Below are 17,528 nucleotides of genomic sequence, written 5' to 3'. Positions count from 1 at the left end.
TAAACAATGGAGCAACATTAGCTATCCTCCAACACCTCACCTGTGGCTAAGGATGTTTTAAAATATCCAAGGGGACACATTGTCAGGCCCTGGGGACTTGTCCACCCTAATTTGCCTCAAGACAGCAAATGTATAGGGTCCATGACCTCGCTGCTACATCGCCTCACATCTATAGACTCTTGTTTGTCTCCCGAGTAAATACAGATGCAAGATATCCATTTAAGATCTCTCCCATCTCTTTCGGCTCCATGGGTAGATTTCCACTCTTATCTTCAAGATGACTAATTTTGTCCCTTGCTGTCCTTTTTGTTCTTAATATATCTGGAGAAACCCTTGGCATTCTCCTTCACCTTGTCTGCTAGAGCAACCTCTTGTCATCTTTTTGCCCTCCTGGTTTATTTCTTAAGTGTTCTCTTGCATTTCTTATACCTAATTTGTTTCTACCTGTCTATACTTGCTATGCATCTTTTTCTTAACCAGGGCCTCAATATCTATCGAAAACCAAGGTTCCCTACACCTGTTATCCTTGCCTTTTTATTCTGACAGGAACATACAAACTCTGTACTCTCAATTTCACTTCTAAGTGCCTCCCAATTACCATGTATACCTTTGCCAGAAAACAACTTGCCCCAATGCACTCTTGCCCTACACTTTTTTGATATGATCAAAGTTTGCTTTTCTCCAATTTAGAAGCTCAACCAGAGGACCAGACGTATCCTTCTCCAGATTTACCTTGAAACAAGTGGCATTATGATCAACAGATGCAAAGTATTCCCCTACACAAACTTGGACCGTAAATTTTGCCTTGGGTTACTTGTGGACTGGGACAGGTTGTTTTCTGGCAAATATGTAATTGGGAGACCTTTAAAAGTGAAATTTTGAGATTACAGAGCTCTGTCACCTGCCCTGTTGCATTTCCTAATAGGAGATCTAGTTTTAGATAGATTTAGAAAATTGACGCTTTGAATTGGTAATTTCCATTTAAAATAAATATAGTGATCTCTGTCTTCTGCATTAGTGTCTGAGATCAACTGAACATTATTTGGTTTGCTTTGATTATGGGAATAAATTCTGATCTCTTACTTTTCATTGTAGCTTTTTTCTCTTTCTTAATTTAGTCTTGCACCAACTTGTATCACAGAGCTGCTGTGTATATGAATACTTAATAATTCAATTTTCCCTCATTTGCTGAAATCATCTAGATTGACTGAAGATAGGTTGATTGCCTGATGAACTAAAATCACAACCACTTCTATTTAATTAAAAAGTAACTGGAGGAAAAATAAACATGAGAAATTCTGCAGATGCTGGAAATCCAAAGCAACACGTACAAAATGCTGGACAAACTCAACAAGTCGGGCAGATTCTACACAGTCCACGTTTTGGGCTGAGAACCATCCACAGGGCTGGAAAGGAAGGGGGAAGACATCAGAATAAAAAGGTGTCGGGAGAAGGGAAGAAGGATAGCTAGTAACTGATGGGTGAAGCCAGGTGGATAGGAAAGATAAAGGGCTGGTGAAGAAGGAATCTCATAGGAGAAAGGGAAGGAGGAGGTGATGGGCAGGTAAGAGGCCAGAGTGGGGAAAAGGAGAGTGGAAATCCTTATTTTACTGGAAAAGGAAATCTAAATCCGTGCTACCCAGACGGTATATAAGATGTTGCTCCTCCACCATGAGGGTGACTTCAGCATAGCAGAAGAGGAGGCCATTGGCTGACTTTTTGGAATGGGAATTGGAATTAAAATATCTGGTCGCTGGGAAGTTCTGCTTTTGAGATCATAGAGAGAACAATCCCCGTGAAAAGCAGGAGAGAGGGAGTTAGTGGAGGAATCCCTTTAGAAATGGGAAGTTGTGGAGAATGATCTGTTGGATGTGGAGGTTCAAGGGGTGATAGGTAAGGATAGGAGGAACTCTTATCAATGTTAAGGCAGCGGGAAGATGGAGTGAGCATGGATTTTTTGGGAAATGGAGGAGATGTGGGTGAGGGTAGTGTCGATGGTGGAGGAAGTGAAACCCTATTCTTTGAAGGAGGACGACATCTCTGATGTCCCTGGAAAGAAAAGCTGCATTCAGGGAGCAGATGTGGTGGAGATGAAGAAGAAAACAGTTGTTCGGGAAAAATATATACATGAGCGTAATTTAAAAAGCATACATCCCAAAAGTTTAAATTGAAAGACACTGCTCACACTTTTCTGAGTTTTGAAAACAAGTGACCTTTGCATTACAGAGGGCTGTTCCTAGTAAACAGTCTGTATCACTATTTTCCATAACAGGAAGTAGTATTACCGACATAAAATTGCAAAAATAATCACACTTTACTTCACACAAAAATCTGTGATTTCTGTAGTGATCTGTGAATTTTGGATTTTCATAACCCAAAGGCCATAATACTTTGGTGGGGGGAGGTAGTTTGTCAAAAAGGGTTTCGTAAGGTGAAATTGCAAGCTTTCAGCACAATTATATTTCATAATATTTGCTGGTTGTCAATTGGATATCAGGCAAAACGATGTAATTATTTACATTTTCATGATTGAGTATGCAATTTGATTGTGAACATGGAAGGTTATTTCTGTTGGGCCTATTATGGTTGAAAAGCTATTTTTATTTTGTGTGTACCTGCTGTGCTGTTGCAGAGAAGTTGAAAATTGTACAGTGGTTGGTCAGTGCAACAACAGGCTTGTATGGTGTGATGTCTTGTAACACCACAGTGGAACTGAACTGTTGATTTTACTTTGCCCAGTGGTTTTCATGAGCGAACATTTCAGAGCATAAAACAATTGTTTTGTTCTTACAAGCACAAGAAAATTTGAAGATGCAGGAAATCCAAGCAACACTCACAAAATGCTGGAGGAACTCAGTAGACTAGGCAGCATGTATGGAAATGAGTAAACAGTTAACATTTTGGGCCGAGATGCTTCATCAGGTTGAGTCCTGAAGAAGGGCCTCAGCCCGAAACAACATTGACTGTTTACTCTTTTATCATAGATGCTGCCTAGCCTGCTGAGTTCCACCAGCATTTTGTCTTTTGTTCTTAGACATTTAAAAGATGGGCAGAAAATCAACTTGAGGTAATTGCCAAACACATTAAGAAATGCAACTAATTCACCTGCCCAGAGGCCACATCCTGCATCAGGCTGCCTTCTTGTAACCCATGGGTTGCTTGATCTAATCTACCTGAATAAGCTGTCCCCATTCATTGCTACACCCTCAGCTTTTTGCCTGCAGTGAAATGTCGTTTCCAGAGCTTGCTCCTTTTCAGGGATGCATGTGGGCTTGCCTTTCTAGGTGTAAATGGTAAGCCCTGATCCAAGAAATGTTTTGACAAGTAATCAAGGCTCTCTGGCTGATAGAATGTTTAGAAGAATTTGGACATTAGAAATTAACAGTACTTATTAAAATCACAGGCTCTAGAAATATAGATAAAATGGTTGAATTAAATGATTTAAAATCAATATATTAGTTAATTAAATTCAGTCATTAAAATGTAACCTGAAAACTTAGCATGTTCCAACCCATTGAAATAAAAGGTATTGCTAAATTTATAGCAGATTAACTATAGCCAGGAAGCAACAAAGGGTTCATTGGTGCATGGTTGGAATAACAGTTTCTAGGAATTTTCTGGAACTTTGAGTTTGATCACACAGGTAGAAATGACTAGGACTGTCACTCCACTCTCACTTGCAGAAGAAAGTGTCTACTACTGTACACTACTGCTATTTCAGCAGCTGTAAATAAGTAGTGGGTATCTTTTAGTGGCATGTTGTTTTTAATTTCAGTAAACGGTCTGCCATTTACTATGTAACAAATTGCCTTTCAGTATAATATTAAGGTATTTACTTTTATCGTGTTTGCTTTTTGTTTAAGTTAAAAATTTATTTATTGGCTTTTTAAATGGTGCTACTGCCTAACCCATTCCTCTGTTTTTCTTCCTGTGTTCCTCCTCTCTTCTTGACCAATAATTCCTTTAGTTGCCTGGTAGAAGGAGATGCTAAAGAAGAAATCTTGCAGCCTCCAGAGCCCCAGCCTGTCCCGCCCATCCTCACTCCTTCCCCACCCTCTGCTTATCCAGCTGTTACTACTGTGTGGCAGGATAATGACCGATACCATCCCAAGCCAGTTGTGCACTCGTATACACCACCACTACCCACAGACCTCAATGAAAACTACAACAAACCTGGAGATACCTTCAAGCAAATTGAAAATTCTGCTGCACACATTGAACCTATAGAGAAAAAGCTAGAAAGAAAACTTAGTATTGAAATAAAGAAGATACCACTCCAAGAAGGACCTAAAAGCTTTGACGTATCCTCACCTGATACCAACAGTGCTCTTAATAGATTACCATCGAATAAAGTGAAACCCACTTCAGCAGCTGAGATGGAACAAACAAGTAAATCAGCTGAAGCTAGCTCTGGACAAATTTCAGTAAATTCAGAAATCCTGCAACACTCTGATACTACTCAGGAAGACAAGAATTCAGATGTTGCCCTGAGACCAATTCAGTTACCACTTAAAGAGAGAGCTCATGCCGTGTGGAGCAAGCCAAGCCATGAATGTACCCCATCTTCAAGCAAGAATTCCACAGGTGATAAATTGTACAACAATCAATACCATTCTTCTCAAGCAGCTGCTCTACCAGAAGAACCATCACCGATAAAGATATCTGCACATGTAGCAATGGACACGAGTGTAAACAATCCGCCTCTCTGTTTTACTAATCCACTCCATTCTGATGACTCTGAGCCAGAAGAGATAGACATTGGGAATACAGTACCCAAAAATGTTACCAGTATTTTAACAAGTGCCATTGTTACTGCAACCATACAAAATGAAACCCCTTCAACAAGAAAAATATCACCTGTGTCTATTGCCCGAGAGCATCCACCCACTACCTTAAATTTAGCAGCTGAAAAATGTAAGTATTTACTTCATTTGAGGAATGTGCTTCTTTGATTTAATTATTCTTGTAGAAATGAAGGTAATAACTTATTAAATATTGCCCAGTTGGCCTCTGGTTCTTTTTCATGATTTTATGCAGAGCAAGGCTATTTTACTGATAGTTGAACTCAGTCATGGCGATAATAATAAAACGTATTGCTATTATGCCACCTTGGTCTTTGCAAATAGGGCATTCAGACATTTTGAGGCCTTATATATCTTAGTTGTGGGTTATGAACTTTGTGGGCTTATCCAAGCTGGGTTGATGTTACAGTTTTGTACATGATGAGCTTGTTCAAATTCAAATGATATCCATTTAACTTATTGAAGTCGGGTTGAGGTTTTACTTTCCTCAATTTATTGGCTTTTATAAAGGCATGCAGGGAAAGCATGGGGATAATGATGCATTATATGGTAGAAATTGAAACCAAGATGCTGGAATCATTCAAGGGTTATAATAGTGCAGCACACGCTGGTATATGCACGGGTGGTTTCTTCTGGTGCACAGGACTCCTCTAAGGGATGTAAAAAGGCTATCATTTGTCATGAAGAGCACTGATGCTTTCTGATCTGTGTTAGCCAGTTTCTAGACGATGTTGACCCTTAATGGCAACCTCTTCCAGGCAGTCATAGTAGATTAACATGTGGAGTAGTTTCCTTTCAGAATGGTTTGGAGTGGGATCGTATTATACACATTTACTGCTGATGGTTCCTTTAAGAAAATGGATTATTCTCACGATCTTGCTCTCAGAATTATTGCTGTTTTTCTAACAAAAATGTTCTGACACAATTTGTGCAATAACAACTGATCTACAAATTTAAACAGAAAAATACCCTACATTCTCATAAACCTCTTGTTAATTTAGAATTGTCAAAATTTACTACCCTGGCGACTAGTGAAGAATTAGATATGACTAATTGCACTTTTAAGTAAGTAAAGGGCATCTTGAACTCAGTGCTAAGATTCACAATGGGCAAGCATGTGCATCACTTTTATTGGTAAAATGTTAAGATGAAATGCACTGTATTTGCACTTGATATGTTTGTGTTTTACTTCCTTGACTTTTTTTGTGTGATGGGCATGCAGCCTGAGAAAGACTGATACATCGGACTGGTGGAAATTGCAGCTTAATGGCAAACTGGGCAAAGTGAGACTAACTGACAAAAACAAATGCATTAAAGCAGCTCTTGGTGTGCTCACGTGGTCCGGATTGCACAAGCAAACCTGTGCAATGGCGTAGATGAGCCAAACCACCAATTACAACTACTGGGCAAAAAGTTCATAATTGTATCTGGATTTCTTGTGCCTGAGAGATTTTATGGCAAAATTCTTAACTTTTGAACTGCTTTTTGGTATTTGACTAAATGTTGAAGTGAAATTATTGGCTTGTATTGTGCATGAGCATTTTCCATTTAAAATGAATGCTCGTGTCTTTAAAAGAAAAAGTTGTTGCCATAGTTGTGCTGTTTGTTAAATTATTTTCATTGATTGCATTAATATTTTTGGTCAACTGACATACCCTATCTGGCTTCATTTGATATCAACCACTCTTTGTTTGAATTATGCAAGGCTGAAATAAAAATAGTATACTTGAAGCAATGAACAAAATCAGACAGCATTTATGCAAAGAGGAACAGAATTAGCATTTCCAATTGAAGACCCTTTATTTGAATTAAAAAAGACAGGAAAACTAGACAATTCGCAGAGAGGAAACGTCGGGATGAGAGGAAAATCTGATAGGGTGAGGCCAGGGCTGCTGTGGGGATAAGTTTTTGAAGTAAGTTAGCCAATTAAATGATGAGGCTAGTTAGAGAGAAAAGACACAAAGAAACACAAGTTATGAGGTGCAGAGCTGTAGGGAATATCTGCAGATCAGTTTTATATTACTTGAGTGGATTAAAAGTAAATCCTGAGTAACTATTACAGATGGAAGGATTCTAGCAGAACTGGTAGTTTCTTGTACAAACAAAAAAGCAAATTGTCTCCAGATGCTAAATTCAACATTGAATTTAGAAAGCTACGTGATGGCCAGATTGTAAATGAGGCCCTGTTGTTCAGGCTTCACTTGGATCTTGTAATATCTTAGGAGGGCACAGCCAGGTTGGTAAGGGTGGAATGAAGAATTGAAGGTGTAGGCAGCAGAAATTAAGAGACTGGCTCTGTGGACAATAACTGCTGCTTCACATCCATCTACATTTGTTTTCTCCAGTATAGAGGGGCTGCGCTGTTGAACCACAAAAGTATTGCAACTAAATTCAAAGTTCAAAGTAAATTTATTATCAAAGTATATTTATGACACCATATACAATTCTGAAATTCATTTTCTTGCAGGCATACTCTATAAGTTCATAGAATAATAACTATAATAGAATCAATGGCAGACAACACAAACTTGGGTGTTCAACCACTGCAAAAGACAGTGAACGGTACAAATACAAAAAGAAAATGATATATAAACGTTGAGAACATGAGATGAAGAGATCTTGAAAATGAGTCGATTGGATGTAGTAACATTTCAGTGATGGGGCAAGTGAAGTTATCCCTTTTTGTTCAAGGAAACCTGATGGTTGAGGGGTAGTAACTGTTCCTGAATCTGATGATGTGAGTCCTGAGGCTCGTGTACCACCTTCCTGAAGGCAGCAGCGAGAGGAGAGCATGTCTTGGATGGTGGGGTCCCTGGTGATAGAAACTGCTTTCCTGTGACAGCGTTTCATGTAGATGTGCAGTCGTGGGGAGAGCTTTACCTGTGATGGTTTGGGCCATGTGCACCAATTTTTGTAGGATTTTCCATTGAAGGGTGTTGTTGTTTCCATACCAGGCTGTGATGCAGCCTGTTAATATACTCTCCACCACATATCTATAGAAGTTTCTCAGTTTTATATGACATGCTGAATCTTCGCAAACTCCTAAGGATGTAGAGGTGCTGTTGTGCTTTCTTTGTAATTGCACTTGCCTGCGGGGCCCAGACACATACATGCAATTGAATACGGTAACTGGTTTACCTCTTCATCTGTAAGGATTGTGTAGTTTCCAGAGTGGTGTTAAAGGGAATCTTGCCTCTTTGGGATTACATGAGAAATTGTTGTGAAAATGAGTGTAGTTAGTGAACATGGGAGCTGACCAGTGAGCTGGTTAAAGAACCCGTAGTAGGTCAGAGCATGATCACAGAGAGAAGTTCAGTCAATTTCACAAATGGATGACCCACAGCAGACCCACAGGAAAGCAAGAAACCAGATACTGTAGAATAAAGTCAAAAGTTTTAAGTTCCTTGGGGTCAATATCACAAATGACCTGACTTGGTCCAACCAAGCAGAGTTCACTGCCAAGAAGGCCCACCAGCGTCTTTACTTCCTGAGAAAGCTAAAGAAATTTGGCCTGTCCCCTAAAATCCTCACTAATTTTTATAGTTGCACCGTAGAAAGCATTCTTCTAGGGTGCATCACAACCTGGCATGGAAGTTGTCCTGTCCAAGACCGGAAGAAGCTGCAGAAGATCGTGAACACAGCCCAGCACATCATACAAACCAATCTTCCGTCCTTGGACTCACTTTACACCGTACGCTGTCAGAGCAGTGCTGCCAGGATAATCAAGGACACGACCCACCCAGCCAACACACTTTTTCGTCCCTCTTCCCTCTGGGAGAAGGCTCGGGAGCCTGAAGACACGTACGGCCAGATTTGGGAACAGCTTCTTTCCGACTGTGATAAGACTGCTGAACAGATCCTGACCTGGATCTGGGCCGTACCCTCCAAATAACCGGATCTGCCTCTTGGTTTTTTTTTTGCACTACCTTATTTTCCCTTTTCTATTTTCTATTTATGATTTATAATTTAAATTTTTTATTATATTTATTATCAATTTGTACTCCAGGGAGCACGAAGCGCAGAATCAAATATCGCTGTGATAATTGTATGCTCTAGTATCAATTGTTTGGCGACAATAAAGTAATATAAGAGGCAGTTCCTTTGCAATGTTGAAAATGAAGTCAATATGCGGTGGTAAAATCTAAGGACGCTGTCTAAGTTGCATGCCATCTTGGTCAATATTTCCCATCCACTACATAAGGTACTGGGTGGGCACAGGAGTACATTCAGCCAGAGACTCATTCCTCCGAGATGCAGCACAGAGCGTCATAGGAAATCATTCCTGCCTGTGGCCATCAAACTTTACATCTCCTCCCTTGGAGGGTCAGACACTCTGAGCCGATAGGCTGGTCCTGAACTTATTTCATAATTTACTGGCATAATTTATATATTACTATTTAACTATTTATGGTTCTATTACTATTTATTATTTATGGTGCAACTGTAACGAAAACTAATTTCCCCTGGAATTAATAAAGTATGACTATGACTATTGAAGGTATTGGAGATTGTGAAACATGATCTATTGAATATGGTGAAATAGAAAGAGGATTAGGATAACTGTCTATAGGAAAAGAGGTAAGAACAGAGGTGAAATAGAAAAGATACCAGTGGCTGTGTCAGCTGTAGTAGAAAGGAAACCACAATTCAGAATTTAAAAAAAAAGATAGCTTTGAGGCGCAAATGTGAAAAGTTTTGTCATTGAAATCAACGTGACAGATATAGAGAAACTGAAAATGGAATGTCAGTCTTACAGGAGGAAGTTTAATTGAGACAGCTGAGAGATTGTAGTGAACGGAGATGATCTATGCAGGTGTCTCTTATATTCTACAGTTTCTGTTTTCTTGCTCTCTTGTTTTCTTGTATAGCAATTCTGTTGTGGGTCATCCATTTGTGAAACTGACTGAACTTCTGTCTGTGACCAGGCTCTGACCTACTCGGGGTTCTTTAAAGTACTGCATTTCATAACTTTCACATTGCGGCGTGTTCTTTTTTCTAACTTATTAATCTGATCACCATATTACTGTGGTGTCTCATCCCCATGGCAACCTTAACTTAATTGCATCAGAGATTGTCCTTTAATTTCTATTTCTAACACACAGAATGAAACCATTCAGCCCATTGAATTCATGCTGCTTCCTAAGGGAGCAATTTCATTTGATTTCTACTTCTAACAGCATAAATGAAGCTATTAGGCCCATGGAGTCCATGCTGGTTCCCAAGGGAGCAATCCTATTAGTCAGGTTCCCTCTGTACTTTATTCCTTGCAACATATTCTCTCTTTCATGTGTCCATTAACTTCTCTTTTGATTCATCTTGTCACTGTAGTTTATAATAGCCAGTTAACTTGGCACATTTATGTGAAGTGAGAAGAAAATGGAGCTTCTGGAGAAACTTCAGTTATGAAGTGAATATGCAGATTTCAGCAGAAATGCGATATGCAGCCAGACTCTTACCTGGCTCCCTGGTGTGAAGCAGCAGCACTGTTGTCTCCTTTCTATCCGTCCTGTGCTAACATTTAACTAACTTATCGTTGTCTCTCTCCTATTTGTGGCAAAGACTCTTCAACCTCAAAGGTTTACTGCATTTCTCTATAGGTGCTGCCTCACTTGCAAAATGTTGCCAGTATTTTCTGTTTATATATTGCTTGATACAGCACATCTAAGACAATGCTGTATTTATTTTATAAACTGCAACTTTGTGTGATTGCTTCATCCTTGCTCCTTTGTGTTTGCAGAAACATATATTTAAATGTATCAATGTATGCAACTCAGATTTTGAAGTAACTGCAATACCTCCTGTATTCTGGAGTTAGTAAATGAATTTTATTTAATGCCTGAAATCTTCATAGTGGCATATGTTAGGCTAATGCACTTTCAATGCCTGGTGAAAACAAAAAAGGCTGCAAACCTGAACAGTAATACAGTATTCCAAAATAAATTTTAAAATTTTATTTTGAAAGGTACTGGGAACAAAGAAGATAGTCCACCCCCTTTGCCAGAAAGAACACCTGAATCTTTTGTTGTGGCTAACGAATCTGGTAAAGCTTTACACTTCCTTTCATTGTTAAAGAATTACTTAGTCACTTATTCCATTTATGTAGATATTGGTGCTGTGCATTTCCTCACGGCCTCTTTCAGCCACTTATGAGTTGAGGCAAAATTGATTTTCTTCTTTAAAAAGTAATAAAAATAGAGAATTCAGTTGAGTAACTGCTGCCTTTTACTTTGGATAAGTACTTGACATGTGTAGAAAATCTCAAGGTGAAATAAGTTTGCAGTCAAATATAATTTGGTTACAATTTGAGATTTAATTTTTCAGGATTGAACTTTGTGAGATTGCCAGGTATCTACAGATTTTTAAAAAATAGCAAGTTTTTTTGGCTGATTGTGGCGTACTCTAGTGGCAATGAATTTAAATGGTAACATTTGTTGTACTATTATTTGTTTCCTACTGGATTGTGCTATGCAGAAACCATATGGCTCATGCAGTAAAACTACAATTTAATGTCCAGCTCTTTGAAATCTGGATTGTTTTTGGCATCAAGCTCAGAGAACTGATTCCTGTGCTACAGATCACTTATTAGAGCCTTGGTTCCCACGCTCCTTAGAAGCTCACTTGAGTCTTGGGAAAATACTATTTGCTGTCAGCAACTTTTGAAAAGTGAATTGTGTTGGAGTATTATAGTGATAACTTCTAGTAGTCTAGAAAATCTGAGTTCTGCATCATTGAAATCCCCCAAGTGTGATGGCTTAATGGAGTTTTACTGTAATGACTAAAATATGTCCAAACTTAGTTTTAGCTGCGCACCACTACAGGGAGTTGTTTTCAATCACATTCCCTAACTATACTTTAAATATGAACACTGAATGAAGCCTTCTGTTGGGCTGTTCTCTTTTCAATTTGATCCATTGTATATAATTTTCCCACTATTTTTATTCTATTGATATCTTCCCATTTACTTGAGCAAAAGATTAATACTACACATAAGTGGATTATGGTTAATAATCCAAGTTTTAATGTGATACAAGTGACCCCTACACAATGGGGACGGTTGACTTCCCGGAAAACTGTACATGTTGTGTTCTTCTGCAATGTGAAGCCACAATTGTTTGCCCATGTGACAGAAAATAAAAATTTGTTTACTTGTTTTTTCACACAAGTCTGTGAGAGCAAATATTATTCCGTATTTCAATTTTTTTTTGTGTAGTGATTTGTGAACTCTGTAAAGGCAGATTTCCATTGTTGTAATAGCAATAATATAGTGATAACTTGTAGTTTATGGGCATTATTTCCAAGATTCATTGTTGCAGCAGATTTTGTAGTGAAAATGAAATTTAACAATTTAAAAGTGTATTTAAATTTTTGTTCAATGGTTTGAATTTTCCTTATAACATTAATCAATTTTAATTAAAATGTTGGGTATTTTTCTAGATGCTCCTGTTAGATCTGTTCATATTGGAAAGTCTGCAGAATGGGGTGGCTTTCCACAACCACAGTCCGTTGAGCAAGCCAAGATGGTGAGGAGTAAGGTAATGGTTTTGTGCACCTGTATAATGTAATGCCATATTTAAGCAAATCAAAAGCAATTATTAATAATCATATTCCATTTTTAAAAGATGTTTAAATACTTTTCCTTTTTTTAAGCAGAGCCTAAAAAATCCGCGAAGTCAAAGAAAAAGTGAGTAAACAGCATTTTTAAATTAGTGTTTACTCTTTTGCTGATTCATTTAAAATGTATTTACTGAATGAAAAGTTGCCTTCTCTGCCCTTAAGATGCTTTGTTGTGCTTGTGGCATGAATATATTCCTTCTTTAAATTTTAAGGTGATAAAGTTCTTATTGTAAACAAATCGCTGAATGAACGAAGATGAAGGTGTTTATTTTTCCTAACTTGATAGTTATTTGATCTAACAATAATAGAGTTGTTGACTCAATGTCACTGTCCATTCCCATTAGTTAGTGGACAACAAATCCAGGCTTAAAAGGTGGGAAAACCCTTTAGAAAGGTTTTGAAATAATGCGTCCAGAGTCATTGTTTTCTCTTAAACATGAAACAGAATAAATTGCTCTTCTACATTCTGTAATTGAGGAAATTCAGTTCAGCAGAGTGTTTTAAGTAACCTTAATCTCTTCAGATGCTAACTTTTTTGAGAAATCCATTAGTGAAGGTCTGTACATAATGCTGGACAATGATTTTGGTAGTAGTTGTTTTTGTTAGGCCAGGATATTGTGAGATTTGGCAAACTGGAGATGGAAATATTCTCCTGCAGCTCTTGTCTAAGTGGTGAAGATTGCAGTTTTGGCAAATGTGGGTTTCTGCGGAGCACTCTGTTGATAGAATGCATTGCAGCCTTGGTCCAAAATGTATTCAGAATCATGACTCCTGTGATCAGCAGTTTTTGTTATACGTGTTTTAGTTTAAACTTTCTAAAGATTTTTCCTACTCAAAAATTCCTTCCACTGATTCAAGACAGCAAATTATTTAGTGGGATTTTACTATGATTAATCTTAAAACCTTTGTCAATTGCTTTTAGTCTGTGCCTCCAGGTCTTCAAATCATCTGCTAATGACAACAGCTATTTGTGTGTCTAATGTGACATTGTACACTCCTGTCAATTCTTTAAGGCAAACAACTCCTGCATCTACAGTCTCATGTTTGTGGTCTAGAACTATTATCGGAAATCTCTTGTACATCCTTTTGGGGACCTTCACTCCAAAATTAGATGGAATACCATAGATATATGCCCAAACACTTTATAAACTTAATTTAACATTGCCTTTGTATGTTGCCTGTTTTCAGATCTCTACTAAATGAATTTCAATGTGCCCTGCCTCCAATACTCCAGAGAAAATAATCGAAAATTTTTTTCCAACTTTGCCGTAGAATTAATACTTCCTAATTAAAAACATGAACACAGTGGTTAAGGCAACCGAAGTGGAGTGTACTAAGACAGGCGTGCAGCAGCCCCCAATTGGTGCTTCATGTATGATCTCCTGGTGACAATGACATCAACTCTAGGCACTAGATGGATCCTCCAGGGGCTAGAGAGGTTCATCACATGGGCAAGAATGATCTTTAATCCAGAGAAATCCAGGTCTCTGGTGTTAAAGAAAGGCAGACTCGTGGACAAGTTCCGTTTCTCCTTAGATGGTATTGCTATCCCATCCATCTGAGAAACTAGTCAAGAGCCTGGTGAAGGTTTGTGACTGCAGTCTGTGATGTGGCTGCCATCCAGAAAACAACTAAGGAGTTAAAGTCTGGCTGAAATGTGTGGACAGATCAGGTCTACCTGGCAAGTTCATGGCATGAATCTACCAGCATGGCATCCTCCAGCCAGTGCTGGTATATGTGGTACAAACGTAAATAATTGAGACTCTTGAAAGAGCAATAGCTACTTTCAAAAATGGTTGAGCCCCCCCCCCCGCCCAATGTACTCTGAGCAGCATTGCTCTGTATGGGAAGACGAATAAACTGCAGCTTCCATTCGGTAGCCTAAATGAAGAGGTTATGGTTTCTTGTACAATAGAATTGCTGTTGTATAGAGATTCCAGCGACCCAAAGTCTCGACAGCAGGCATTGAGGGTCCGGACAGGTAGAAAGTGGAAAGCCCAGGACACAGTGGAGATAGCTGAGCCTTGTCTGAGCCACAGGAATCTGGTAGGGACAGTGGCATCTAGTCAGCTTTGCTTCAATCCACATGAACAAGACATAGGACAGGCACAGACACAAACTGGTCCAGGAAGAGGTGCGAGCAGCTGTTGAAGAAGTGTGTACCACCAGAATGGTTGGAATGGGGCAGCAGGGAGCTTGAATTATGTGGGAGGGTGCGTTGAAGTGGAAGATCTGGTCCAACATCTGGCAGTTAGAACCCCAGCGCCTCAAGTTCATGATCCAGCCTGTGTACGGTCCTGCCTAGTCCATTGAACTTTTTTGCTTGGAGCAAAAGCGAGGCACTATCATGTTCCCTGTGCTCTGGCAGAGGCACCCCTGTAGCACATCCTCAGCAGCTGCCCAAAAGCCCTGGGAGGCCACTGGCCCAGTGCTGAAGGCAGTGGCTGAAAATATCTGCTTGGTCATTAACAACATTTGGCACCTCCGCTAAGCCAGAAAGCCATAACTTTGTCAAATCTGGAGACCAAGCACAGCGTCAGCTTGCTGACCACGGCGTCTGACTGGCAACTGAAAGTCTATCTTGGTAAGCAACTAAAGTTTCCTGATTTCATCACATCAACATCATCACTGAGCCCTGACATGGTCATTCTGTAAGAAACCTCAAAGACCATGGTAGAACTGATAATGCCTTGAAGACTGCTTTGAGGAGGAGTTCAAACACAAGAGGGCCAAATACCAGGAGCTGGTAGAGCAGTGCCAGAGATGGGGGTGGAGGGCACTTTGCAAGTCTGTAGAGGTGGGGTGTAGAGGTTTTGCTGGCTTGCTTGCTGTGCAGAACCTACTGTCTCCTTGGCATCATGGGTCTGCAAAGAGGACCATCACAGGCTGCTGAGTGTGCCTCCAGATGGCTATGGATCAAGAGGTGTGACCCGTGAACCATGCTGCTGGGACACAAGCTGGCGCCTGATCAACTTGACTGGGTCATCTGGCAAAGGTGTCTGATGCTGAAAGACCCGGAACCAATGACTCTAGGTTTCATCAGCATCAGAATTAATACAAGCAGCATATGAGTGAATCTCTTCTGCATCCTGTCCAAAGCTTCTACAGCCTTAATGCAATATTGCAACCAGAACTGCAAACAACACTCCACATGTGGCCTAACCAAAGTTTTCTACACCTGAAACATGAATTTTACAACTTTATATTTTATACCCTGACTGATGAAGGCAAGCATACCAAATGTCATCTTTATTATCTTCTCCACTTGTGTCACTGCTTTCAGGAGATATGGACTTGCACCCTAAGATCCCCTTGTACATCAATGCTCCTACAAATTACTATTTACTTTCCTCTTGCATTTAACAAAGTGCAACTACTCACACCTGTCTAGATTAAACCCCATCTGCAATTGCTCCATCTGTATTTCCAACTGATCTATATCCTGCTGTATCCTTTGAGACCCTTCTGACTATCCATAACACGGCCAATATTTGTGTTGCCTGTAAATTTACTAATTGATCCACTTGCATGTTCATTCAAAATATCACAAACAAGAGGTCCCAGCACTGAATCCTGCAAAAAAAACAGTATTCATAGATCTCCAGTCAGAATATACCCTCTAAGTAATCCTCTCTTCTCTAGCATAGATAATTTTGAGTCTTGTCTCCCACATGGATCCTGCATGTCTTAATCTTCTCTATTAGCCTACCATGAGGGAGCTTGAGGAACACTACTGAAGTTCCTATATACATTTATTGGCTTATCTTTATCAGCTCTTTAAAAATTAAATCAACATGCACTCATTGGTTGACAATTATGCGATTGCAAGCAGAGTAGGAATGAATGATTTGGCTGAAGGGAGCAACTGACATAGTAACCAGGTGGTAATCGCAAGTGCTTACATGGTTCTAAAGAGGCGTCAAGGATGTGTGCACAAGCTAAGCGAGTGGACAAGTGCATGGTGACTAGAATAATATGAGAATTTTGCGCAAAACAAAAAAGCAGAATATTTGTTAAATGGTGAGTATGTAGTTTTAATATTCAAAGAGACTTGTGTCTCTTTGCATGCAAGTGGAGCAAGCAATTAAGAAGGAACATGTTACTGTTTAGTAGAAGTGGATATAAACATAGGAGTATTATTGCAGTTGTGTAGAGCCTAGATGAGACAGCACCTTATGTATTGTGTATAAATTTTGTTTTTACCTAAGAAACAATTTTTGGTGTGAATATTCAGTACACTGGCTTCGGTGATGACAAGTTTCCCATTTGAAGAGGGTGAATAGATTGGCCATTTTATTCTCCAGAGTTTCAAACAATGAGCAGAGAGCTCTTAATGCTTACAAAATTATTATAGGTGTTGACAGTTTGGATAAAGGAAGGATTTTTTCTCTTAAATGAGTTTAGAACCAGGGCTCACAGATTGAGATTAAGGAGCAGGTTGTCAAAACAAGATGAGGAATATTCTACCCCAGAGGAGCATGGATGCTCAGTATTGGGTTTGTTCAGAACAGATAGATTTCTAGACATTCAATAATATGGAGAAAATGCTGGAAAATGGCTCTGGAGTAGGTAGTCAGCCATAATAGTTATGCATGGCAGAACTGACTTCAATGGCTTCTTTCTATTAATTTGTCTTGTATTATGTTCATTGTCTCTTATGATAAGCACTTTACTACTTTATTGATGCATTGCCTTTCCCTCCTTGCCCATAGTTCAACTAAGTGAGTATTATTTATAGCTGATCTCTTGCAAATTAGTGTCTGTAGAATGATTTTTCTTCCCCTTTTCTGCCACCTGAGAAATAAGTGCTGATGAGATCATGCAGACATCTTAGTGTACAGCAAGGGAGGAAGTAAAGCCGAAAGGGGATAAAGATCCTAAGAGTTTGAACTTCTAAGAAGTGGTGAAGAAAATGTTGATTATAGGGAAATGGAATAGAAGAGTTGATCTTAAAGGCAAGTTATTTTCAAATAGTCTAACTTCTGAATGGGGTGCTACTAATTTTCTTTAAAAACTTGCACACAGCCTGATCAATACAGCATAGTATCAGAGGTTTCAAGCAATGCAAGGGAATCAGTGTTATTATACTTACTTTTATTTTTACTTTTGAAT

At 39.1% G+C, this 17,528-nt stretch overlaps 1 protein-coding gene across 2 annotated transcripts in view; it reads left to right on the top strand.

The window, feature by feature from the left end:
* LOC134359492 (tyrosine-protein phosphatase non-receptor type 12-like) overlaps positions 1 to 17,528 on the top strand; it is a 116,906-nt gene that overhangs the window by 86,259 nt on the left and 13,119 nt on the right. For both annotated transcript variants that reach the window (XM_063072824.1, XM_063072825.1), the window contains exons 13-16: positions 3,968 to 4,914; positions 10,765 to 10,842; positions 12,237 to 12,334; positions 12,453 to 12,483. In XM_063072824.1, the coding sequence (XP_062928894.1) occupies positions 3,968 to 4,914; positions 10,765 to 10,842; positions 12,237 to 12,334; positions 12,453 to 12,483 (1,154 nt within the window). The remainder of the gene's footprint in view (positions 1 to 3,967; positions 4,915 to 10,764; positions 10,843 to 12,236; positions 12,335 to 12,452; positions 12,484 to 17,528) is intronic.

This window comes from Mobula hypostoma, chromosome 20 (assembly GCF_963921235.1).
Source record: "Mobula hypostoma chromosome 20, sMobHyp1.1, whole genome shotgun sequence".
NCBI classification, from domain to species: domain Eukaryota; kingdom Metazoa; phylum Chordata; class Chondrichthyes; order Myliobatiformes; family Myliobatidae; genus Mobula; species Mobula hypostoma.
The sequence above is the reverse complement of the archived record's forward strand: the minus strand, read 5'-3'. Positions and strand labels throughout refer to the sequence as shown.